Below are 27324 nucleotides of genomic sequence, written 5' to 3' on the forward strand. Positions count from 1 at the left end.
CAGGGCCTCAGGTCCTGCACTACCAGGCTGAGTAGGAGAGCCCTCACTGGGCCTAGCTGTCTACCAGTCACCCCTCTTCTGGTGCTCTGACCTCCAGGGCCTATGTCATACACTATCAGTCCGATTAGGAGTAACCTCACTGGGCCTAGCTGTCTACCAGTCACCCCTCTTCTGGAGCTCTGACCTCCAGGACCTATGTGATACACTGCCAGTCCGATTAGGAGAGCCCTCACTGGGCCTAGCTGTGTACCAGTCACCCCTCTTCTGGAGCTCTGACCTCCAGGTACTATGTGATACACTGCCAGTCCGATTAGGAGAGCCCTCACTGGGCCTAGCTGTCTACCAGTCACCCCTCTTCTGGAGGTCTGACCTCCAGGTACTATGTGATACACTGCCAGTCCGATTAGGAGTGACCTCACTGGGCCTAGCTGTCTACCAGTCACCCCTCTTCTGGAGCTCTGACATCCAGGCTCTATGTGATACACTGCCAGTCCGATTAGGAGAGCCCTCACTGGGCCTAGCTGTCTACCAGTCACCCTTCTTCTGGAGCTCTGACCTCCAGGCTATATGTGATACACTGCCAGTCCGATTAGGAGTGACCTCACTGGGCCTAGCTGTCTACCAGTCACCCCTCTTCTGGAGCTCTGACCTCCAGGCTATATGTGAGACACTGCCAGTCCGATTAGGAGTGACCTCACTGGGCCTAGATGTCTACCAGTCACCCCTCTTCTGGAGCTCTGACATCCAGGCTCTATGTGATACACTGCCAGTCCGATTAGGAGAGCCCTCACTGGGCCTAGCTGTCTACCAGTCACCCCTCTTCTGGAGCTCTGACCTCCAGGCTATATGTGATACACTGCCAGTCCGATTAGGAGTGACCTCACTGGGCCTAGATGTCTACCAGTCACCCCTCTTCTGGAGCTCTGACATCCAGGCTCTATGTGATACACTGCCAGTCCGATTAGGAGAGCCCTCACTGGGCCTAGCTGTCTACCAGTCACCCCTCTTCTGGAGCTCTGACCTCCAGGGGCTAACTGCTACTATGCCAGTCCGATTAGGAGTAACCTCACTGGGCCTAGATGTCTACCAGTCACCCCTCTTCTGGAGCTCTGACCTCCAGGGGCTAACTGCTACTATGCCAGTCCGATTAGGAGTAACCTCACTGGGCCTAGATGTCTACCAGTCACCCCTCTTCTGGAGCTCTGACCTCCAGGGGCTAACTGCTACTCTGCCAGTCCGATTAGGAGTAACCTCACTGGGCCTAGATGTCTACCAGTCACCCCTCTTCTGGAGCTCTGACCTCCAGAGCCTATGTGATACACTGCCAGTCCGATTAGGAGTGACCTCACTGGGCCTAGCTGTCTACCATTCAACCCTCCTCTGGAGCTCTGACCTCCAGAGCCTATGTGATACACTGCCAGTCCGATTAGGAGTGACCTCACTGGGCCTAGCTGTCTACCATTCAACCCTCCTCTGGAGCTCTGACCTCCAGAGCCTATGTGATACACTGCCAGTCCGATTAGGAGTGACCTCACTGGGCCTAGCTGTCTACCATTCAACCCTCCTCTGGAGCTCTGACCTCCAGGGCCTATGACCTACCCTATAGTGCCCGGTCTAAGTGCCTCATCATCGGACTCCTTTCCTCCATAACACCCCCTGGTTCCTCCACACCCTACCACGTGCACCAGGCGGTCCCGGGCCCCCACACTTAAGCACCCCCCCACTGATAAGGACAGCCATCCGCGACTTCCAGAAGAATGCATCCCTGGTATCCTAAAAAACGTTTTTAGTTACTAGTAGTACTGGCAGGACCAGTACTACAACACATGTCCTACAACACTAGGCCCAGTCTCAGAGCCTCTTACTCAGCCACTCTACCTACCAGCCTCCCTGCCCTGGAGCTTAGACTCTAGTGTCCACAGACTACCGGTAAGTCCCATTAAGTACCAGGCCTAGTAATACTTCCAGTACTTAAATTTCATGAAAAATGCCTAGTTTGACCCCTCAAAAGTTACTCAAGTCCAATTTAAGCATTTTCGAATTTTCGAAAATCGGTTATCGGTACCCCAACTTTGAGCAGTTTTTTATGAGGTTTCCCACAGGAGTTGAATTTCAACCTTTTAGGACATGTTATTACACACCTTTAGAAACACATTGGTGAAGAAATTTCTTGGTAACGATTTACTTCGCAGATTGGTCAAATATCTGGTAAAATGCCCTTACTAATAGTGGATAGTGTACATAGCCTTTATTTATGTAAACCCATTCATTCATTCATGTGGTTGTGTGTGTGTGTATATGTGTGTGTACGTGGTTGTGTGTGTGTATATGTGTGTGTGTATGTGGTTGTGTGTGTATATGTGTGTGTATGTGGTTATGTGTGTGTGTATATGTGTGTGTATGTGGTTGTGTGTGTGTGTATATGTCTGTGTATGTGGTTGTGTGTGTGTGTGTATATGTCTGTGTATATGGTTGTGGCACAAATGAGACCAAAGGGGATTACAAGACTCGTGCAGCGTGGTCTTCAGGAGAGGATGAACACAGGGTGTATATACATATAATAATAATAATAATAATGATAATAATAACAATAATAATAATAACAACAACAACAACAACAACAACAATAATAATAATAATAATAATAATAACTTTATTTGTATAGAGCTTTTCCTGCAAACGTTGCAGCTCAAAGTGCTTTAATCATTATATAATCTTAATTTCATTATTTAGTCATTTAAAGGCAATATTAAAAAGATAACCATCTCCCCTAACCCTGCCACCCCCCACCCTCCCCCCCTGGACATGCATACAACTTCCCCTACCCATAACCATCTCCCCCAACCCTGCCACCCCCCACCCCCCCCTGGACATTGCTGTGTTAATTGTTCCCTGTGCCTGTTCGTTAACTCTGTGTTCTATGTGTCTCATGTTATCTGTTGTTAACTCTGTGTTCTATGTGTCATGTTATCTGTTGTTAACTCTGTGTTCTATGTGTTCATGTTATATGTTGTTAACTCTGTGTTCTATGTGTTCATGTTATCTGTTGTTAACTCTGTGTTCTATGTGCTCATGTTATCTGTTGTTAACTCTGTGTTCTGTGTCATGTTATCTGTTGTTAACTCTGTGTTCTATGTGTCATGTTATCTGTTGTTAACTCTGTGTTATATGTGTCATGTTATCTGTTGTTAACTCTGTGTTCTATGTGCTCATGTTATCTGTTGTTAACTCTGTGTTCTATGTGCTCATGTTATCTGTTGTTAACTCTGTGTTCTGTGTCATGTTATCTGTTGTTAACTCTGTGTTCTATGTGTCTCATGTTATCTGTTGTTAACTCTGTGTTCTATGTGCTCATGTTATCTGTTGTTAACTCTGTGTTCTATGTGTTCATGTTACCTGTTGTTAACTCTGTGTTCTGTGTCTCATGTTATCTGTTGTTAACTCTGTGTTCTATGTGTTCATGTTATCTGTTGTTAACTCTGTGTTCTATGTGTCAAGTTATCTGTTGTTAACTCTGTGTTCTATGTGTCTCATGTTATCTGTTGTTAACTCTGTGTTCTATGTGTCATGTTATCTGTTGTTAACTCTGTGTTCTATGTGTCTCATGTTATCTGTTGTTAACTCTGTGTTCTATGTGCTCATGTTATCTGTTGTTAACTCTGTGTTCTATGTGCTCATGTTATCTGTTGTTAACTCTGTGTTCTATGTGTTCATGTTATCTGTTGTTAACTCTGTGTTCTATGTGTCTCATGTTATCTGTTGTTAACTCTGTGTTCTATGTGTCATGTTATCTGTTGTTAACTCTGTGTTCTATGTGTCATGTTATCTGTTGTTAACTCTGTGTTCTATGTCTCATGTTATCTGTTGTTAACTCTGTGTTCTATGTGTCATGTTATCTGTTGTTAACTCTGTGTTCTATGTGTCATGTTATCTGTTGTTAACTCTGTGTTCTGTGTCATGTTATCTGTTGTTAACTCTGTGTTCTATGTGTCTCATGTTATCTGTTGTTAACTCTGTGTTCTATGTGCTCATGTTATCTGTTGTTAACTCTGTGTTCTATGTGCTCATGTTATCTGTTGTTAACTCTGTGTTCTATGTGCTCATGTTATCTGTTGTTAACTCTGTGTTCTATGTGCTCATGTTATCTGTTGTTAACTCTGTGTTCTATGTGTTCATGTTATCTGTTGTTAACTCTGTGTTCTATGTGTCTCATGTTATCTGTTGTTAACTCTGTGTTCTATGTGTCATGTTATCTGTTGTTAACTCTGTGTTCTATGTGTCATGTTATCTGTTGTTAACTCTGTGTTCTATGTCTCATGTTATCTGTTGTTAACTCTGTGTTCTATGTGTCATGTTATCTGTTGTTAACTCTGTGTTCTATGTGTCATGTTATCTGTTGTTAACTCTGTGTTCTGTGTCATGTTATCTGTTGTTAACTCTGTGTTCTATGTGTCTCATGTTATCTGTTGTTAACTCTGTGTTCTATGTGCTCATGTTATCTGTTGTTAACTCTGTGTTCTATGTGCTCATGTTATCTGTTGTTAACTCTGTGTTCTATGTGCTCATGTTATCTGTTGTTAACTCTGTGTTCTATGTGCTCATGTTATCTGTTGTTAACTCTGTGTTCTATGTGTTCATGTTATCTGTTGTTAACTCTGTGTTCTATGTGTCATGTTATCTGTTGTTAACTCTGTGTTCTATGTGCTCATGTTAGCTGTTGGTTAACTCTGTGTTCTATGTGCTCATGATATCTGTTGTTAACTCTGTGTTCTATGTGTCATGTTATCTGTTGTTAACTCTGTGTTATGTGTCATGTTATCTGTTGTTAACTCTGTGTTCTATGTGCTCATGTTATCTGTTGGTTAACTCTGTGTTCTATGTGCTCATGTTATCTGTTGTTAACTCTGTGTTCTATGTGTCATGTTATCTGTTGTTAACTCTGTGTTCTATGTGCTCATGTTATCTGTTGTTAAGGGAACACACGTTCCGGTAATAAGATAAAAATGTAACTAATATATATCACCATGAAACTTCCCCAGTTAATCACTTGCATTAAGACGACAATTTTTTGTATTACAAGTTTTCAGAAATATAATGTTTAAATATGCAAATGAGGCATTATCTAATGAAATATGTGCTAATTTGCATAAATATTGCAAATATTCAAGATCAGAAATCTGAACATTGGATAAAGCCAGGTTAAAAATTCTTCTTTCATCTTGTTGACATATTAGAGTCAAGGTCTTCTATAACAGGGAATTTGGATATCTCTTTTTATCACTCCATAAATCAGAAAATGCTGTCGGAACAGCCAAAAAAGTAAATTTTCGCCATGTTTTTAGGAGTAAATGTTACATAAATCAGGCTATGAATGATGTATTAACAAACCCTGTTATATGAGACCTCAGAATATAGATAGGAATACAACTGGAAAGTTTGGTGTATGTAAGTCCTACTGAAGTGAGAGAAGTGGAGCTCAGAGTATGAGAAAAAACTCATTTTGAGAAAACGGCCTTTATAAAATGTAAAATGTTTTTCATTGGAAACTATTTACAGACACAATATTTAATCTAATTATTATCAACAACAATAAAGAACATCTAAAAACTGATAACTAAATGGCCCTAATTGTCCATGCCTGCTCCATATGTCAGCCCCTCATCCTTTTCCTGCTGATGTCTTTTGATTATATTTTTTTGTGCTCAGACACTTGCGCCGTTTCCTACTGGCGGATGTGATGGCCTCATCTTTGGAGATTCTGAGCTCATCCGTTCTCCTCATTTCGTTAATTGTAACCTCTGTGCTCTGAAGCCCAGGGCTTAAAGTGGGACAAAATCCTGTGCCTGAAACTTTTTCTTGGGGAGGGGGGTCACAGTTTGAGATATTGGGAGAGCGGGTACAGAAGACAGCTTCTTGTCTCAATGTTTAAATGCATTAATACTGTTTTATACTCAATACAAAATACAATAATATATTTAGATGTCTTTAAAAGAACAAATTGATTAAATCACTTAAGGCCAAACTGATTGCATCACTTATTAAGCCACTATCACTATAACAATAGATCAATAGATCTACATCAAGTAGAATACTGATGACTAGTGACCAGTCAAGACCATTGGACTCGAGGATATCTTTTGAGCTCCTGCATGAGGGCTGACGAGTTGGCGATGTTTACTTTCCTGCTGGCTAGGTGTTGTGTTGTTACTTTGGCCAGATCATCATCAAAAAATCGAACAAGGCATCTCAGTGTAGCGCACCTGGTGGCGGTTCATAGACGCTGAGAGAGCATCTTGGTGGAGCCGACGACAAAGTGATTGGAAATGGCAGACGTGCTCAATATTCTAATGTGATCACTGATAATAACAATAATCTGAGAGTACCATCTCCTCAACCTGATCAATCCTGCCCCCGCAAAGCCTTGTGAACTGTTCTCCACATCATGAGTAAGCAGTGCACTTCCACGATAAGAGAATGACTATCAGGTTTGGTATCGGTCAGTATAGTTTGATGATATCCCTGCTGACACAACACGGCTGTAAAGATGCCATAATGATGTATGTCTTATAAAGGTGTATGAAGGTCAGATGTTTTGTTGATCTTTCCAGGAGACTGTTAAAAACATCCATATACAACCAGACCCCCCTAAGACATCTTATTTCGGACATCCTCATAACCCCCAAAATATAACCGCTAACCACTAAATGCTAAGCGCTATTGGCCCCCAAACAGCTTTTCTATGATGCTGAACAGCTTGGGAGCCTAGCAGGCAGGCACACAGGCAAGGCAACTGCTGCTGCTATATCCACCTTCATTATGCTCCGAGCTGCACTCCTGGGAGGGTTGCGCCTAGACACGAGGCTCCTATAAATAAACCCCTGGATTATGTAAGGCCTTCTAAAGGCGGAGGGGCTGTGGAACAGTGATAGTAATGAGTTACTGTATCGGAGTGGCGTCACTCGACAGAGATGCAGAAAAAAATCAGAGCGAGCCGCCTTGCTCGGTGAAGGAGGTAAGGGGGTGGGTGGGACAGGGTTTTATTAGTTTATTAGTTTACCTACGCTTGGATTGGCACCTCCTTCTCGAGTCCAAAATCGTAGCAGTGATGATGTCAAACGCTAGAATGAGAGGAGGCTGGACGTTCGTGCGTTGATTGAAAAATTCCTTCGTGTTTATTTGTTTTTGTGTTTGAAGAAACGGACTGCACTTGTCTCAGGAGGTAGAGGAGCCGGCGTCTAATGATCGCACGGTCGGCAGATCGGCGGTTCGAACCCCGGCTGGCCACATGTCGAGCGAGGTGTCCTTGGGCAAGACACTGAACCCCCACATTGCTCCCCAAAGAGCGGGCTGCCCGGCGCCTTGCATGGCAGCTTGCCTACCTCGCCATCGGTGTGTGAATGGGTGTGTGAACGTGTGAATGAGAGGCCATTGTAAAGCAGCTTTGGAAGGCGACTATATAAGTCTTTTTAATTTATTAGTATTTGTCTTAGCCATCTTTCACTGTCTCTAATAAGCCATGGTGTGGTGTGGTGGTGTGGGTGCCTTGCTACCAGTGTGTGTGTGTGTGTGTGTGTGTGTGTGTGTGTGTGTGTGTAAGTGTGTGTGTGTGTGTGTGTGTGTGTGTGTGTGTGTGTGAGTCACCAGAGACCCCGGGGCTCCTGGCTGATGAACTGGCCCGTCAATACTGCACCTTGTCTCTGCTGAGCACACACATTCACACACATACACACAGACACACTAGACACACACACACACACACACACACACACAAACAAACACACACACACACACACACACACACACTAGACACACTCTCACACACTAGATACATTCACACACACACGCACACACACACACACACACACACACGCACACACACACACACACACACACACACACACACACATTCCTGCACATAACAAAGAAAAACAACCCGTCTCCAAACATCTGAACCAACTCTTCTACCAAACACCCTGACAGCTACACACACACTAGACACACACACACACACACACACACCCTGACACCTCACACCCAAACAACCTGACACCTCACACACACACACACACTAGACACACACACACACACACACCCTGACATCTCACACACACACACACACTAGACACACACACACACACCAACCTGGTCTCACACGGCAGACGTCAGGATTCGACGTCTGTCCATCACATCCAAACGTCGAATTCCGACGTGAGATTTGCATCCAAACGTCGAATTCCGACGTGAGATTGGGGTAGCTCGTTCTGAAAGCGCAGGGGTGCGCCTGTTATGTGCGCCTGTCGGGCTGCACTTGCATTAATTAGTTAGGCCACATTTTGAGATACAACCAACGGAGAACAGATTTTAATAGGCCACATTTTGAGAAACAACCAACGGAGAACAGATTTTAATAACAACAGCAGAAACAATTGTCATCTTCACTGTTTTATTCGCTGTCAATAGGCCTATCAAACTAGGCTATTTTACAACCAGATGGCAGTGCGCTTCAACGTTCATTCATTTGGAACTGCGAGAATGAGTAACGTTAGCCCGATTGCACATTTTGAGACCGGTCAGATCTATTCATACAACAAGGGACACAGCACTTTCCCGTTTTCCCCATATTGTCAGGGTATTTGAGCCTCGGAAAAGCGCTATATAAATATAATTTATTATTATTATTATTATTATTATTGCGGCACCGGAAACACGTCACGATTTAGGGGTGCGATTTAGGTGTTAGAACCTCCCTACAGTTTTCCGCCGCGTCGCGTGCAGGGCCTCTAGGGAATGCATTCCCTAGAAATTGTACAAATTGTACAACTGCTCCTGGTGTTTCTGGACACCTCTCGGAAATGAGAAAGACGTCAAATTCGTCTTTAAAGTTTTTTTTTTTTCTTTTCAGATTTTCGTTTTTTTAGCTAACATTCAACTCGAAGATGTGAAGTACCCACTCGTTATTTTTCCGAACAGTTTTACGTTCATTAAATAAGTGTAATCTATAACACAATGACTTCGTTTCTTGTTGTTTGATGGGGATTCATTATCTTTGATGGGGATTTTCTGTGCTTAGTGATTTCCGGTATAGCAACTTTCAAATACTCATGTCGTCTTCAATTTGTTTCCGATTTCAATGTATGATGCATCATTTGAAAGCTTACAATCTGTAGTTTAAGCACATGTAAAAAACAGAAAAATGATTTCGCCTACAGGTAGCCCTTTTCATTGGGCTGTGTCACCAATGTCCCATGAAGGGGAAGGAGTGTGTCAAGTTTGGTGAGTGTGACTCTTTCGCAGCCCGTTCCCTGCCCGTTCCCTGGGCCCAAACGTACCCCAGGACTTTAATTCAGGCTTTTCGGCCTAGTGTGACATTAAAGGTTAAAGGACTTTAGCGTCGCAACCGTAGGTGCCACAGACACGGTTCAGATATTTTCAGACTCGGCTCGGCCCCACCGAGAGACATATGGAACCCCCGACTCGGTGTGGCGAGCTGCCCAACAGACAGCTGCAGTGAGTTTGTCTGGCAGAGGTGTTGATAGTAGAGAGATGATAGCACTAGAACTAGGCGGGCGCCTAGGGCGCCAAATGCCCTAGGCGGTGGGGGGCATCAAATCATACTCTCGCCTAGGGCACCTAAATGCCTAGGACCGGCCCTGCATGTAGTTGACTAATGCCGTGGACAGCCAGCGGTAAATCTGCGCTCCCTGTTTTGGGTGAAGTGCTCTTATGACACGTAACTCCTCCTACTGTCCCGGCTCGCTCCGGGTCTGTTGTGTTTAATGGAGAAGCGTTTCTGAAAGTACGGTACGGGTAGGATACAATTGCATGCCATCCTGTACCGTCCGGTCTGGTCAATGGAGAAGCGCCAATGTGTGTGTGTGTGTGTGTGTGTGTGTGGTACTCACCGTTGACAGTGAGGTGTGTGTGTGTGTGTGTGTGTGTGTGTGTGTGTGTGTATGTGTGTGTGTGTGTGTGTGTGTGTGTGTGTGTGTGGTACTCACCGTTGACAGTGAGGTGTGTGTGTGTGTGTGAGTGTGTGTGTGTGAGTGTGTGAGTTTGTGTGTGTGTGTGTGTCTCTCTCTACTCACCGTTGACAGTGAGGTGTGTGTGTGTGTGTGTGTGTGTGTCTCTCCCTACTCACCGTTGACAGTGAGGTGTGTGTGTGTGTGTGTGTGTGTCTCTCTCTACTCACCGTTGACAGTGAGGTGCGTCCAGCTGCCGTTGTTGAAGGTGTCGTACTGTTGCTCCAGCATCAGCACCTTGCACTCGTACCAGCCCTGGTCCTCCTGGCGCACCTGAGAGAGACGCAGGGACGACTTCCCCTGCAGGCTGGCCCTGCCTGGACCACCATGGGGAGGGAGGGAGGGAGGGAGGGAGGGGGGGAGGGAGGGAGGGAGGGGGGAGGGAGGGAGGAGGAGGGGGGAGGGAGGGAGGGGGGAGGGGGGGGGAGGGGGGAGGGGGGGAAGGAGGGAGGGAGGGGGGGTTGGTAAGGAAGAAGAAGGGAAGAATACGAGGAGAGAAAAAGGGAAAAAAAAGGTTGGAGGAGGAAGATGCTTTCAGCTAGGAGATCTGCCTGCTGCAAGGGTTGGAGTGAGAGGAGGAGGAGGAGGAGGAGGAGGAGGAGGAGAGCAGACAGGCAGACAGACAGACAGGTGCCTATCCATCACAGCGGCGCTGTGTTGACCGTAGCCAGGCAGACAGACAGACAGACGGTCAGACAGGCAGACGGACAGACAGACAGACAGACGGTCAGACAGGCAGACAGGCAGACAGACAGACAGGCAGACAGACAGACAGACAGGCAGACAGACAGGCAGGCAGACAGGCAGACAGACAGACAGAGGCGCTGTGTTGACCGTAACCAGGCAGGGGTGTCAGTCACCCTGAGAGAGTAGCTGCTTCCTCTCTGCACAGGTCAACGCTGTGGAAGTGGGATTTATGATTTGGCTCTCTCTGCAATATGTCAACTGGTCATAACAGATGGCAGGGGCGATGGTATCAGCTAAACAAAGGGTGTTTCAGGGGCACAACAGCCACGATATCAAAGCCTTCTACTATACGGCTCATTACACCCCTGAGTGATTCGTTTTTTAGTAACTTAATGTTGCTGCATCCAGTTAGATGCCTGTATGTAATCAGGGCATGTGGATGAATCACACACTGTGGCTGCTAACTGACTGTTTAACACTACAAGAGCCGTGCCTAATTTACCTACTGGTAGAGCCGCCTTGGGGGTCAAATAGACCCCCTTATTAGAATTTACACAGAATTTGCTATTTACACACAGAGATCACTAGAGGGCGCTTCTTTTTTTTAGCCTGCCTCCGACACAGAAAAACTGCAAAACAGCTTCATACTAGCTTATCCTGAAGTGGTTTTGAAGATGTAAGGATACTGGGTGGTAGAACGCACATATCTAGGAAAAGTCATGAAAGGAGGGTCGTGAAATTTGATCGAGTGCAAAGATGGATTTTTTCTTTTACTCACAGGGGTCACCGTGACCCCTCACGGCTCTTCTAGTGTTGAGGTATGAACTGACATAGAGCATGCACACTGAAGAAGGACAGCGCAGATTTGAAGCTTCTGAGCTTCTTTGGTTCGTGTCGTTAATGTCGACCTTCTTCTTTAGCCAAACTTAAGAGATTCGCCACATTGATATTGAGGATTATACAACAGTTAGTTCCGACCAAGTAATTTGATTGGACAAGAGGCATTCCATGAGTGCTGATATACAGTATAACAGCACTGGGACTTTTAACTATATGTATCACTCCGCCGCACAGATGTTCTACTAAATGACCGTTAATTAGACGACATGCCTCGTACCTACGACCGAATCACAGCCGTGCTGATATTCAGTATAACACACTCCCTCTCGTGTGATATTGCTTAAATGTCTGAGGAATGTTTTTATCTGTGTGATAAAGTAGGGAGCCAGCAGTTGAGGAAGAAACACAAAGGTTACACATAGTCACAAGGACATTTCTAAACGTGTGTTTTTCGCTTTGTCATTCTGGGGTATTGTGTGTGTGTGTGTGTGTGTGTGTGTGTGTGTGTGTGTGTGTGTGTGTGTGTGTGTGCCTTGATGGCATTTTTTTTTTTTTATGAAATCCATTTTAAATGGAGTGAAACAAAACGTGGAAAGTGAAGTGGTCTGAATAGTTCCTGAAGGTCATTCATTCATTTTACATCTCTGAGCTGCAAAAGCTCTCTACTTTAACCTCAATAGTCACCTCACAGTCATCGTCACTGGAGAGTGGAGCCAAAAGAAGACAAAACGCTTCACTGTCCGATGACTTCCTCAGGGCACTGTACAGTATATCCAGACAGATCTGCATATATATTACACTGTTGAACCGAAGTCTTGTGTGCCTGACAAACTGACCTTTGTAGTCCACGAAGGAAGCAGTCAAACAGTTAAACGGCAGCGTTGAACGTCGACCACAGCTCCATTCAGCCCTCTCTACCACAGCTCCATTCAGCCCTCTCTCGCTAAATGTTAAAGCCTCGTCGCCAGCAGACAAACCCTTCTCACTGAGCCTCTAAGACAAAGACCCGCTGTGATGGCATGATGGAGGGCAAGCAGGCTGCTGAGAGGAAGCGCTGCCCTCACTCTGCCCTCTTCTAGAACAACCAACCACACAGCCCCCCGTTTAGACCAGACACAACTCACACCGCTGTGAGGCTAGGAAGCTAGGATTGACCTCTAACCTTGACCCCTGACCCATATTCTGTTCCATGCTGTTCCGTCCCCACTCCAGTACACTGTAAGTGCTCACTGACTGCGGCTCCAAACCCAGCAGCGCAAATTGAAAAAGAGGCCCGTTCCTGTAGCTACCGTAGCACAGCGGGGAGACATTGTTTAAAAGACAGCAAGGGGTTGCCAATCTCTCTGACGCCTGTCAGGTGTAATTTGTACCGGTGGTGTGTGTGTGTGTGTGTGTGTGTGTGTGTGTGTGTGTGTGTGTGTGTGTGTGTGTGTGTGGGGAGCGCTGTCTAAAAACAGCTCAGGGGGAAAGGCAGAGGCAGCACAGCTCCTGGAAGGTGTCTGAAGCAGGTAAAAGCAGGATGGTGTTCTTCTACACAATGTGCTTTTACTAAAGGTTGAAACTACTAAGGTGTCGTCACAGCAACACAGCAACTCAGTGAGACATGACTGAGCCCATGTGAGGGATTTCAATCAAATGAACGAGGGAGGTGTTATGGCTTACTGACAAGACAGAACTCATTCTCATCGGCACCAAATCCACACTCAATAAAACCGGACCCGTCACACTCACCATTGAGGACACAACCATCACCCCTTCTACCCATCAACCCTTCTTTGACCCCCGGAAAAGCGCTATACAAATATAATGAATTATTATTATTATTATTATTATTATTATTATTATTATTATTATTACATGTTTACAGCATGCTGGTTATCCACATACTGTATTTGTGACACAGTCTGGTGAAAAGGTCTGCATGTCCAAACCCAAACCACCATCTCCACTGCATTAATAATATACTGTATATTATGACTAGTATGTAAGTAAGTAAGTAAAGCTTCATTTATATAGCGACTTTCCTACATGAAATGCAACTCAAAGCGCTTACCTGCACACTACCTGACTACTAGAACACTACCTGACTACTAGAACACTACCTGACTACTAGAACACTACCTGACTACTAGAACACTACCTGACTACTAGAACACTACCTGACTACTACTAGAACACTACCTGACTACTAGAACACTACCTGACTACTACTAGAACACTACCTGACTACTAGAACACTACCTGACTACTAGAACACTACCTGACTACTAGAACACTACCTGACTACTAGAACACTACCTGACTACTACTAGAACACTACCTGACTACTACTAGAACACTACCTGACTACTAGAACACTACCTGACTACTACTAGAACACTACCTGACTACCTGAACACTACCTGACTACTAGAACACTACCTGACTACTAGAACACTACCTGACTACTAGAACACTACCTGACTACAACTAGAACACTACCTGACTACTACTAGAACACTACCTGACTACAACTAGAACACTACCTGACTACTAGAACACTACCTGACTACTAGAACACTACCTGACTACTACTAGAACACTACCTGACTACTACTAGAACACTACCTGACTACTAGAACACTACCTGACTACTAGAACACTACCTGACTACTAGAACACTACCTGACTACTACTAGAACACTACCTGACTACTACTAGAACACTACCTGACTACTAGAACACTCCCTGACTACTAGAACACTACCTGACTACTACTAGAACACTACCTGACTACTACTAGAACACTACCTGACTACTAGAACACTACCTGACTACTACTAGAACACTACCTGACTACTAGAACACTACCTGACTACTAGAACACTACCTGACTACTACCTGAACACTACCTGACTACTACTAGAACACTACTAGAACACTACCTGACTACTAGAACACTACCTGACTACTAGAACACTACCTGACTACTAGAACACTACCTGACTACTACTAGAACACTACCTGACTACTACTAGAACACTACCTGACTACTACTAGAACACTACCTGACTACTAGAACACTACCTGACTACTAGAACACTACCTGACTACCTGAACACTACCTGACTACTAGAACACTACCTGACTACTAGAACACTACCTGACTACTAGAACACTACCTGACTACTAGAACACTACCTGACTACTAGAACACTACCTGACTACTAGAACACTACCTGACTACTAGAACACTACCTGACTACAACTAGAACACTACCTGACTACTACTAGAACACTACCTGACTACTAGAACACTACCTGACTACCTGAACACTACCTGACTACTACTAGAACACTACCTGACTACTAGAACACTACCTGACTACTAGAACACTACCTGACTACTAGAACACTACCTGACTACTAGAACACTACCTGACTACTACTAGAACACTACCTGACTACTACTAGAACAATACCTGACTACTAGAACACTACCTGACTACCTGAACACTACCTGACTACTAGAACACTACCTGACTACTACTAGAACACTACCTGACTACTACTAGAACACTACCTGACTACTAGAACACTACCTGACTACTACTAGAACACTACCTGACTACTAGAACACTACCTGACTACTACTAGAACACTACCTGACTACTAGAACACTACCTGACTACTAGAACACTACCTGACTACTACTAGAACACTACCTGACTACTAGAACACAACCTGACTACTAGAACACTACCTGACTACTAGAACACTACCTGACTACCTGAACACTACCTGACTACTACTAGAACACTACCTGACTACTACTAGAACACTACCTGACTACTAGAACACTACCTGACTACTACTAGAACACTACCTGACTACTAGAACACTACCTGACTACTAGAACACTACCTGACTACTACTAGAACACTACCTGACTACTAGAACACTACCTGACTACTAGAACACTACCTGACTACTAGAACACTACCTGACTACTAGAACACTACCTGACTACTACTAGAACACTACCTGACTACTACTAGAACACTACCTGACTACTAGAACACTACCTGACTACTACTAGAACACTACCTGACTACTACTAGAACACTACCTGACTACTACTAGAACACTACCTGACTACTACTAGAACACTACCTGACTACCTGAACACTACCTGATTACCTGAACACTACTTGAACTTCCTGTACTGTATCATATCTGTACTATATTGCATATTGTATGATATTGCATTTCATCTCATTGTAACCTAATCAGCATGTTGCGACTGGTCTCTCTGTAGTTCAACTACCATCTCTACTGTTCTACTGCAGTATGACTGGTCTCTCTGTAGTTCAACTACCATCTCTACTGTTCTACTGCAGTATGACTGGTCTCTCTGTAGTTCAACTGCCATCTCTACTGTTCTACTGCAGTATGACTGGTCTCTCTGTAGTACAACTACCATCTCTACTGTTCTACTGCAGTATGACTGGTCTCTCTGAAGTTCAACTACCATCTCTACTGTTCTACTGCAGTATGACTGGTCTCTCTGTAGTTCAACTACCATCTCTACTGTTCTACTGCAGTATGACTGGTCTCTCTGTAGTTCAACTACCATCTCTACTGTTCTACTGCAGTATGACTGGTCTCTCTGTAGTTCAACTACCATCTCTGCTGTTCTACTGCAGTATGACTGGTCTCTCTGTAGTACAACTACCATCTCTACTGTTCTACTGCAGTACGACTGGTCTCTCTGTAGTACAACTACCATCTCTACTGTTCTACTGCAGTATGACTGGTCTTTCTGAAGTTCAACTACCATCTCTACTGTTCTACTGCAGTATGACTGGTCTCTCTGTAGTTCAACTACCATCTCTACTGTTCTACTGCAGTATGACTGGTCTCTCTGTAGTTCAACTACCATCTCTGCTGTTCTACTGCAGTATGACTGGTCTCTCTGTAGTTCAACTACCATCTCTACTGTTCTACTGCAGTATGCCTGGTCTCTCTGTAGTTCAACTACCATCTCTACTGTTCTACTGCAGTATGACTGGTCTCTCTGTAGTTCAACTACCATCTCTGCTGTTCTACTGGTCTCTCTGTAGTACAACTACCATCTCTACTGTTCTACTGCAGTATGACTGGTCTCTCTGTAGTACAACTACCATCTCTACTGTTCTACTGCAGTACGACTGGTCTCTCTGTAGTTCAACTACCATCTCTACTGTTCTACTGCAGTATGACTGGTCTCTCTGTAGTTCAACTACCATCTCTACTGTTCTACTGCAGTACGACTGGTCTCTCTGTAGTTCAACTACCATCTCTACTGTTCTACTGCAGTATGACTGGTCTCTCTGTAGTTCAACTACCATCTCTACTGTTCTACTGCAGTATGACTGGTCTCTCTGTAGTTCAACTACCATCTATACTGTTCTACTGCAGTATGACTGGTCTCTCTGTAGTTCAACTACCATCTCTACTGTTCTACTGCAGTACGACTGGTCTCTCTGTAGTTCAACTACCATCTCTACTGTTCTACTGCAGTATGACTGGTCTCTCTGTAGTTCAACTACCATCTCTGCTGTTCTACTGGTCTCTCTGTAGTTCAACTACCATCTCTACTGTTCTACTGCAGTACGACTGGTCTCTCTGTAGTTCAACTACCATCTCTACTGTTCTACTGCAGTATGACTGGTCTCTCTGTAGTACAACTACCATCTCTACTGCAGTATGACTGGTCTCTCTGTAGTACAACTACCATCACTACTGCAGTATGACTGGTCTCTCTGTAGTACAACTACCATCTCTACTGCAGTATGACTGGTCTCTCTGTAGTACAACTACCATCTCTACTGTTCTACTGCAGTATGACTGGTCTCTCTGTAGTACAACTACCATCACTACTGTTCTACTGCAGTATGACTGGTCTCTCTGTAGTACAACTACCATCTCTACTGTTCTACTGCAGTATGACTGGTCTCTCTGTAGTTCAACTACCATCTCTACTGTTCTACTGCAGTACGACTGGTCTCTCTGTAGTTCAACTACCATCACCATATCACCTTATTCTACTTTTTTTTTTTATTACCTGGCTTATTTTACTTTATTCTATTATTGTTGATTGTATTCTGCTGCAATGCCAATGTCCAAGAACCTGAACCTAAGAATGTTACTCTGTGTACACCAGTAATGTCAGCGTTGTGAGTCATGTATGCAGACAGAAGGATCTTTTCAAACAACCTTCACAGCTCGTCACTACCTAGCGGTGGCTTCTTCACAACCGGTATCTGCCGCCACATCGTCATTGAGGTAACCCACCGATGCACTGGCAGTATGAACCTTTTAACACTAGAACAGCCATGGGTGGGGTCATTTGACCAAGTGAGTAAAGAGAAATGTATATCTTTGCACTCGATCAATTTCCAGGACCCTCCTTTCATGACTTTTCCTAGATATGTGCGTTCTACCACCCAGTATCCTTACATTTTCTAAATCACATCAGGATAAGCTAGTATGAAGCTGTTTAGCAGTGTTTCTGTGTAGGAGGCAGGCTAATTTACAAGAGGCGCCAACTAGTGGCCGTTGTGTGTAAATAGCAGCTTGAGCTTTGTAAAGAGGGGGTCATTTGACCGCTGAGGCGGCTCTTTTAGTAGGTAAAAAAGGCACGGCTGTTCTACTGTTAAACACTGCCCTACTGTATCTGAAGGATACACATTTTACACTCACTCTCCCTCTCTCTCTCTCACTCTCTCTCTCTCTCTCTCTCTCTCTTACACTCACTCTCTCTATCTAAACCTAAGCCAAAGGACGATATCATTAGATGGTGTGAGATACAAACAGCCTCAGAGCTAATTCAGTCACACATTTCACAACCCGGTATATCACATGCCTCACACCTGAGAGAGACACATCTTTTGCAGCTGAGTGTGAGGGGGAAGGGTTGTGAGCATAATGTGAGAATGATGTCATGTGCTGTGCTTAAGCAAACTCCTCAAGGCTGCAATTAAATCCACAAACTTTAATCCACCCAAATCCTTTCCGCCCACTCGACCTCGCTAATCTGTGAGGAATCTGAAGCCTGCGAGATAGCACCTCCAAGAGTCTGACCCTTGACCCCTGCTTTCACTGATGTGATTCTAAATAAGGACGAAGGGGAAAGTATGCAACACATTTCTGGATTCAACACTAGAACAGCCGTGGGTGGGGTCATTAACACTAGAACAGCCGTGGGTGGGGTCATTAACACTAGAACAGCCGTGGGTGGGGTCATTAACATTAGAACAGCCGTGGGTGGGGTCATTAACACTAGAACAGCCGTGGGTGGGGTCATTAACACTAGAACAGCCGTGGATGGGGTCATTAACACTAGAACAGCCGTGGGTGGGGTCATTAACACTAGAACAGACGTGGGTGGGGTCATTAACACTAGAACAGCCGTGGGTGGGGTCATTAACACTAGAACAGACGTGGGTGGGGTCATTAACACTAGAACAGCCGTGGATGGGGTCATTAACACTAGAACAGCCGTGGGTGGGGTCATTAACACTAGAACAGCCGTGGGTGGGGTCATTAACACTAGAACAGCCATGGGTGGGGTCATTAACACTAGAACAGACGTGGGTGGGGTCATTAACACTAGAACAGCCGTGGGTGGGGTCATTAACACTAGAACAGACGTGGGTGGGGTCATTAACACTAGAACAGACGTGGGTGGGGTCATTAACACTAGAACAGCCGTGGGTGGGGTCATTAACACTAGAACAGACGTGGGTGGGGTCATTAACACTAGAACAGCCGTGGGTGGGGTCATTAACACTAGAACAGCCATGGGTGGGGTCATTAACACTAGAACAGCCGTGGGTGGGGTCATTAACACTAGAACAGCCATGGGTGGGGTCATTAACACTAGAACAGCCGTGGATGGGGTCATTAACACTAGAACAGCCGTGGGTGGGGTCATTAACACTAGAACAGCCGTGGGTGGGGTCATTAACACTAGAACAGCCGTGGGTGGGGTCATTAACACTAGAACAGCCATGGGTGGGGTCATTAACACTAGAACAGACGTGGGTGAGGTCATTAACACTAGAACAGACGTCGGTGGGGTCATTAACACTAGAACAGACGTCGGTGGGGTCATTAACACTAGAACAGACGTGGGTGGGGTCATTAACACAAGAACAGCCGTGGGTGGGGTCATTAACACTAGAACAGCCGTGGATGGGGTCATTAACACTAGAACAGCCATGGGTGGGGTCATTAACACTAGAACAGCCGTGGGTGGGGTCATTTGACCCCTGTGAGTAAAAGGAAAATCTTTGCACTCGATCAAATTTCAGGACCCTCCTTTCATGACTTTTCCTAGATATGTGCGTTCTACCACCCAGCATCCTAACATTTTCAAAATCACATCAGGATAAGCTAGTATGAAGCTATTTTGCAGTTTCTCTGTGTAGGAGGAATTTACAAATTTCTTCTAGAACAAAGACTTCTTCCAGAAACTTCTTTCTGTCTTACCGGCGTATTCTGGGTCCACATGAGGAGGGTAGAAGCGGAAGTTGATGAAGAAGGGGATGGGCACGCCGAGCTTGAACCACTCCACCACGTAGGGCTGGCCGTTCAGGGCGTGGGCCGTGTCGCATCCCAGTATCACGTTCTCTCCGGCGCGCGCCGTCACGAACTGGGGCTCCGCGTGCACTCCGTGGGCACCTGGGGAGGGAGGGAGGGAGGGGAGAGGGTGAGACAGGGTGAGACAGGGTGAGACAGGGTGAGACCGTGGGCACCTAGGGAGGGAGGAAGGGGGACAGGGTGAGTATGTGGGCACCTAAATGGCCTCTCATTCACCCATTCACACACACATTCACACACCAATGGCGGCAAGCTACCATGCAAGGCGCCGGCCCGCTCGTTGGGAGCAATTTGGGGTTCAGTGTCTTGCCCAAGGACACTTCGACATGTGGCCTGCCGGGGCTTGAACCGCCGATCTGCCGACCTTGCTGTCGTTAGACGCCAGCTCTACCTCCTGAGACACAGCCTCTACCTCCTGAGACACAGGCCCTACCTCCTGAGACACAGCCTCTACCTCCTGAGACACATCCTCTACCTCCTGAGACACAGCCTCTACCTCCTGAGCCACAGCCTCTACCTCCTGAGCCACAGCCTCTACCTCCTGAACTACAGCCTCTACCTCCTGACACAGGCTCTACCTCCTGAGACACAGCCTCTACCTCCTGAGACACAGCCTCTACCTCCTGAGACACAACCTCTACCTCCTGAGACACAGCCTCTACCTCCTGAGACACAGCCTCTACCTCCTGAGACACAGCCTCTACCTCCTGAGACACAGCCTCTACCTCCTGAGACACAGCCTCTACCCCCACCAGCCTCTACCTCCTGAGACACAGGCTCTACCTCCTGAGACACAGCCTCTACCTCCTGAGACACAGCCTCTACCTCCTGAGACACAGCCTCTACCTCCTGAGACACAGCCTCTACCTCCTGAGACACAGCCCCCGCACCTCGGGAGGAGGGAAGGGACATGCTGAGTCTCCTGGTAGACAGCTAGGGTTTTTTATTCTGCTGTGGTTAAACGACAAGACTGTGAGTAACTGTGATTGCCTCGGGTTTGAACCCAGATCGACTGCTAGCCCGCTGAGCTAAAGCCAAGGCTCTATCTGCTCTGGAAGATAACGCACGTCCTCAGGTCTCTGGAAGGTTAACACACAGCGAGGGTCACAGTTAATCCTGGGTTGTCGACAACTGAGATCTGTTTTCAATCTAGAACCCAGACCAACAGTTCTAAGACTGAGAGATAAAGAACATATCCTGAGACCAGGAACAAAGCCCTTTGTCTTGACACCACCCTGCCCCCCTACCATCCTGTTCAACTGCCACCCTGCCCCCCTACCACCCTGTTCAACTGCCAAGACAGGCGATGCTCTACTGTCCTGTACCGTGCCTACAACACCACTAAAGGAGAGGGGACATGCGGTGTGTCTCACACAGCCTGTAGACACACAGATAAGATACTGTCCTGTTCTACATATGTGACACGTTCTAATGCTTTGTCCGTATATCGGCAACCAATCAAAATGTTTTTAGGACTTTCATTTTGAAACACGGAACTACGTTTCAACGTTGTTGAGAATCAACAACACAAACTCGCTAGTCGAGCCAAAATACTGCAACAGCGCAATGGATTGGGTGAGTAATCCCCACTGCTACCTAGTTAACTACAACACTACTTTACATTGTTACCTAGAACACTACTTCACATTGTTAGCAGGCTCACAAAACAAGCTGTGTTAGTCGACTAGCGACGTGTCGTTGATTCTCAACAACGCTGAAACGTATTCACATCTTTCGACCGAACATTACATCAGATCCCGACAGGAGGACCAAAGCATTAGAACGTGACACATATTGCTTATGCTGTAGAGACATGATGGCCAAAAACTCTATGCATATTAAGCTCTTAATATTGTTAAACCTATTTCTGAAGACACTGACAGGGGACGTCAGGCTGTGGGATGGCTGCAGACCTCATTGCAGTGAAACTGTGTCTGTCTGCGGGCGGCCCGTCCAACCAGGGGATCGATCCTGGGCTAATGCATGCATGACTCAGCTTTACAACCGGAAACCCAGCGCGCTACCGTCTCACCAGTCAATACTGGTAATCAGATGTACTCACGTCTTACCCTGCTACTGTGGCCCATGGAGAGCTCTGGCATCAATGGGGTTGTCTCTCTAGAAGGATGACTGGTGCTGTTACTAGAGGCCATTCATAAGTCTACATCAGATGGTGTCCTCTGGAATGTTCTAGATGGTAAATGGACTGACTTATATAGCGTCTTATCATTCCAAAGCTCTTCACAACGGCCTCTCATTCACCCGTTCACACACATTCACACTCCAATGGCGACAAGCTACCATGCAAGGTGCCGGCCCGCTCACTGGGAGCAATTTGGGGGTTCAGTGTCTTGCCCAAGGACATCCTCGACATGTGGCCAGCCGGGGTTTGAAACGCCGATCTGACGACCTTTAGACGCCAACTCTACCTCCTGCGCCACAGCCGGCCCACGTCTAGATTCATCATGCTTCCACCAGCTCTCCAAACATCAACCGGCAGTAACACTAAGCTAAGCTAAGCTAAGCTAAGCTAGAGCCTCTGTGTTTTGAGGGGGTGACAAGTTACTTCAGATCTCTGAGAAGGTGACAAAGCTACACTAGCTGAAACCTCCTTCACAGTACAGTCATTGATAAATTAACGATTGATTGATTGATTTCTGATTGGCCTGCATCTCCTCCCAACTGTCTTCCAAGGTCAAAGGTCAAAGTCAGTCGCTAGTTAAAAGGGTTGAGCTGGATTGAGGAAGACTAGTGGATGGTATTGGTCTCACACAGACCTTCTCCACCAGTCAAAGCCGTGTCCAGACCTGGATTAATGATTAATGTAGATTCAATGACTGTGCTTGTATTGACTAAACCACCAAATCATTACCACAGAAAATACAATTCCTTTCTGTTGTCTCTGTTACTAACTGGCTAGAGTTAATGTAGAAACCAGGAGAATCTCTCTCTCTCTCTCTCTCTCTCTCTCTCTCTCTGTGTGTCTGTCTGTCTGTCTGTCTGTCTGTCTGTCTGTCTGTCTGTCTGTCTGTCTGTCTGTCTGTCTGTCTGTCACCCTCTCTCTCTCTGTCTGTCTGTCTGTCTGTCACCCTCTCTGTCTCTGTCTCTCTCTCTGTCCAGAGACAGTGATGCTGTGCGACTACACAAAGGTTCACATCTAACAAACACATCTCTCTAAAGTAGCCTGACACATTAACCTGCTGTAACAGATCAATGTCTATTAAAGAGCAGTTGTTCACGCTCTGTGATATTACACAATTACATCTATTCAAGTCAAGTTTACAGAGAGAAGCATCATTTCACAGACAAACCCAGCATGAGATTTCAGGTGTATGTTTAAGTTCTTATTCAGAAGCAAGGAAAGCTTCAACAATCACCTTTACTGAAGGTCAAAATAATATAATAACCTGTCCATGTCAAGAAGAGGGTATTTTTATTTTATTTTATTTTATTACAAATTTAAAAACTGCTAAGTAAGTACAGTTATGAATGGAGTGGACTAGTGGGGGTGTTACTGAGATGATGATGATGATGAGTGTGTGTGTGTGTGTGTGTGTGTGTGTGTGTGTGTGTGTGTGTGTGTGTGTGAGTGTGTGTGTGTGTGTGTGTGTGTGTGTGTGTGTGTGTGTGTGTGTCTGTGTGTGTGCGTGTGTGTGTGTGTGTGTGTGTGTGTGTGTGTGTGTGTGTGTAGCAGGGTCAGAGTGGCAGACGGCCCTTGGTCTCTTTACACATAAACACTGTGATGAATCACTCCTTTGATCAGAGCTGATATCAACATGAAACTCAACTCTGATTGGGAATGATGAGTAAGAAGAGCGTATCTGTAAAACCACACGTTAGAAACAGACCAGGGTTAACTCTGTTCCAGGGAGGAGAGTTGTACTGGGAGGGGAGGAGCATCTCAACGTCAGGCAGCTGAAATGACACTAAACTGTGTAGACTAGAGACAGAGTGTATCGTGCAGGAGGGCAGACTCTCTCAAACTTGTTAAGGACAGAGACATCTATCACACCTACAGTAGAAAGGACAGAGACATCTATCACACCTACAGTAGAAAGGATAGAGACAGCGTCCCCACTCTCACAGAATCACAGACAGGTGAGTTGAGAGTCTTACAATGACAAGTCAAGATAAACTATTGTGTTCAAGCTCTCTACCAGTTTTTTTATAGACAGTTCAGTATTTATTTGGTTGAAGGACTATTTTCTATGTGATGTAGAATAATGTTATCATTATTGGTCTCTGTATAATCTCATGAGACAGTCTTGACAGCTCCGTAGTTGAAACTATTGAGATCTGATTGATTCCAGGAAATGCTTTATGTGTCACCTTTGGTCTCTCTAGATATGGCTTCCTCCAGCAGTCTCCCCTCTGAGGAGCAGTTCCTGTGTTCTGGCTGTCCGGATGTGTTCACTGAACCAGTCTCTACTCTCTACTGTGGACACAGCTTCTGCATGGTCTGTATGAGAAAGTACTGGGACAACAATGACCTGTGCCAGTGTCCAATGTGTAAAAAAGCAGAGAGACCAGATCTCTTTGTCAATACTTTCATCTCTGAGATGGCCGCTCAGTTTAGGAAGTCAGTTGAAGTGAAGGCAACCAGCAGCCCAGCCCCAGACACACCTGTCAAACCTAGAGAAGTGTCCTGTGACATCTGCACTGGGACGAAGCTCAAGGCTCTGAAGTCCTGCCTGGTGTGTCTGATTTCTTACTGTGAGACTCACCTGGAGCGTCATCAGAGAGTCGCAGCCTTAAGGAGACACAAGCTGATCGACCCTGTGGAGAACCTGGAAGACAGGATGTGTAAGAAGCACGACAGACTCCTGGAGCTGTTCTGTAGGAGTGATGAAATGTGTGTGTGTTTGCTGTGCAAGAAAACAGGCCACAAGACCCACGACACCGTCCCCATAGAGGAGGAGTATGGAGAGAGGAAGGCTCAGCTGGGGAAGACAGAGGCAGATGTTCAGCAGATGATCCAGGAGCGACTGCAGAAAGTTTCAGAGATCAAACACTCGGTAGGTCTTAGTAAGAAAGATGCAGACAGAGAGAAAGCAGACAGCGTACAGGTCTTCACTGCTCTGGTGGACTCCATGAAGAGAAGCCAGGCTGAGCTCCTTGACGTGATCGAGGAGAAGCAGAAAGCAGCAGAGAGGCGGGCTGAAGGGCTGATTAAAGAGCTGGAGCAGGAAATCACTGAGCTAAAGAGGAGAAGCACTGAGCTGGAGCAGCTCTCACACACTGAGGACCACCTCCACCTCCTCCAGAGCTTCCCCTCCCTGTCCACCCCTCCACACACCAAGGACTGGTCTGAGGTCAGGGTTCACAGTGATCTCGACGTGGGGACTGTGAGGAGAGCGGTGTCTCAGCTGGAGGAGACACTTATGAGTGAAGTGAAGAAGTTGTGTGATGCTGAGCTGAAGATGATTCAGCAGTATGCAGTGGACGTGACTCTGGACCCTGATACAGCATATCCCAATCTCATTCTGTCCGAGGATGGGAAACAAGTTAGATATGGAGACACAAGGAAGAAAGTCCCTGATAACACAGAGAGGTTTTCTAATAGTCTCTGTGTTTTAGGAAAGGAGGGTTTCTCCTCAGGGAGGTTTTACTATGAAGTGGAGGTGAAGGAGACGACTGAGTGGGCTGTAGGAGTGGCCAGAGAGTCCATCAACAGGAAGGGGACTATCATACCGAGACCTGAGGATGGATACTGGACTGTCTGGTTGAGGAATGGAAATGAGTACTGGGCACTCACTGACCCTGCTGTCCCCCTGTCCCTGAGAGAGGAGCCCCAGAAGGTGGGGGTGTTTGTGGATTATGAGGAGGGCCAGGTCTCCTTTTATGACGTGGAGGCCAGGTCTCTGATCTACTCTTTCACTGGCTGCACCTTCACTGAGAAACTCTATCCATTCTTCAACCCTCGTAATAATGGTGGTGGTAAAAACTCTGCCCCTCTGATCATCTCTCCTGTCAATCACACTGACTGATTTTTAACCTTTAATTCTGACCAAGCAGTAAAATAAGCATTTATCTGTATCTGTTGTCATTTGGGAAAGTTATGGTATAATTTACCACAGACTAATTTCTGATCTGTCTATCGTTTGTTATCATAATGGACCTATCGCTAAGCCACGCCCCCTTTGAAAACTCAGACAAACAAACAACGCTTCACTGACAGTGACTGACTGACTGACCGTGACTGAATGACATTCAATGACTTATGGCAAGAGTTGGCAAATTTCTGATTTCTGATTTACCACAGCAAGTAATAGACATGTTTTTTTAAAGATGACAAGAATATTTAGTCTAGAAGCTTTTCACAATCAGATATTAGCGAGTTGTTTGTCCGAGTTTTCTGCCCGTAGTGACTTTTGCTGTGATATGATTGGACAATTTCTATTTTGGGGCGTGGCTTAGCGATAGGTCCATTTGTGCTATCAGTGTATCTGCTAGAGATGGTGAATATGCAGCAGCAATGTAAGATAATACTATATATTATAGCCCAGCCTCTCCAGCCTCATAAGAAGATATGACTCTATATAACTGAGGCTGTTTGACTTCTCAGGATGTTAACATTATTATAAATGAGATTCTAACAACATACTGTGTTTTCATTATTAGCTAGTTATCATTGTAATGTTTAAGTATTTTGGGGATATTGAGTGTAATGAATACTGGGTGTGTACAGAGTGAAATTGAGGATGTTCAGACAATTAAATTCACTTGGATTGATCAGATCCATTGATCACATTAATAATCAGTGTAGTCCAGGTCCCAGAGCTTTAGAACGGTGATGTGAGGTAGCAGACTGGCTGTCTGGCTTATTAAAACACAAACACAAGTTGTCCCTCAGTCTCTGTATGTGTGTGACGCAATTACATTTAACAGAATGTAAGTTTGATAATAATGTTATTGATTTAATGGCTTGGAAAGGGAATCAGATATGCTTCAGAATTATTTGATACAGGTGACTCTGATTGTAAGATGACATTTTCTGTGTGATATTATAAGTTTGTCTAATAGTCCGTTTCTGTGGTGGTTTTATCATCACTGCATATCAAACATCAACACCTGATGAATAAAGTCCCTGTTACCTGACACCTGTGAATGATGATTCATTCATTTATCACCGAGGTGAATAAAGTCACTCAAA

General features: G+C 45.5%; 2 protein-coding genes across 2 annotated transcripts in view; one reads left to right on the forward strand and one right to left on the reverse strand.

The window, feature by feature from the left end:
• Positions 1-27324, reverse strand: part of igsf9bb (immunoglobulin superfamily, member 9Bb) — a gene marked incomplete at both ends in the record, with an annotated part of 196027 nt that overhangs the window by 104021 nt on the left and 64682 nt on the right. The window contains 2 exon segments of the mRNA XM_080528752.1: positions 10190-10336; positions 20061-20252. Coding sequence (XP_080384878.1) covers positions 10190-10336; positions 20061-20252 — 339 coding nt within the window.
• LOC308155435 (E3 ubiquitin-protein ligase TRIM21-like) lies at positions 24518-26571 on the forward strand (the record flags this gene model as incomplete). Its single annotated transcript, XM_080528755.1, has 1 exon — positions 24518-26571. The coding sequence occupies one exon, from the start codon at positions 24518-24520 to the stop codon at positions 26156-26158; it is 1641 nt and encodes a 546-aa protein (XP_080384881.1). The 3' UTR covers positions 26159-26571.

Source organism: Nansenia antarctica (assembly GCF_963989245.1).
Source record: "Nansenia antarctica genome assembly, chromosome: 4".
Taxonomy (NCBI): Eukaryota; Metazoa; Chordata; class Actinopteri; order Argentiniformes; family Microstomatidae; genus Nansenia; species Nansenia antarctica.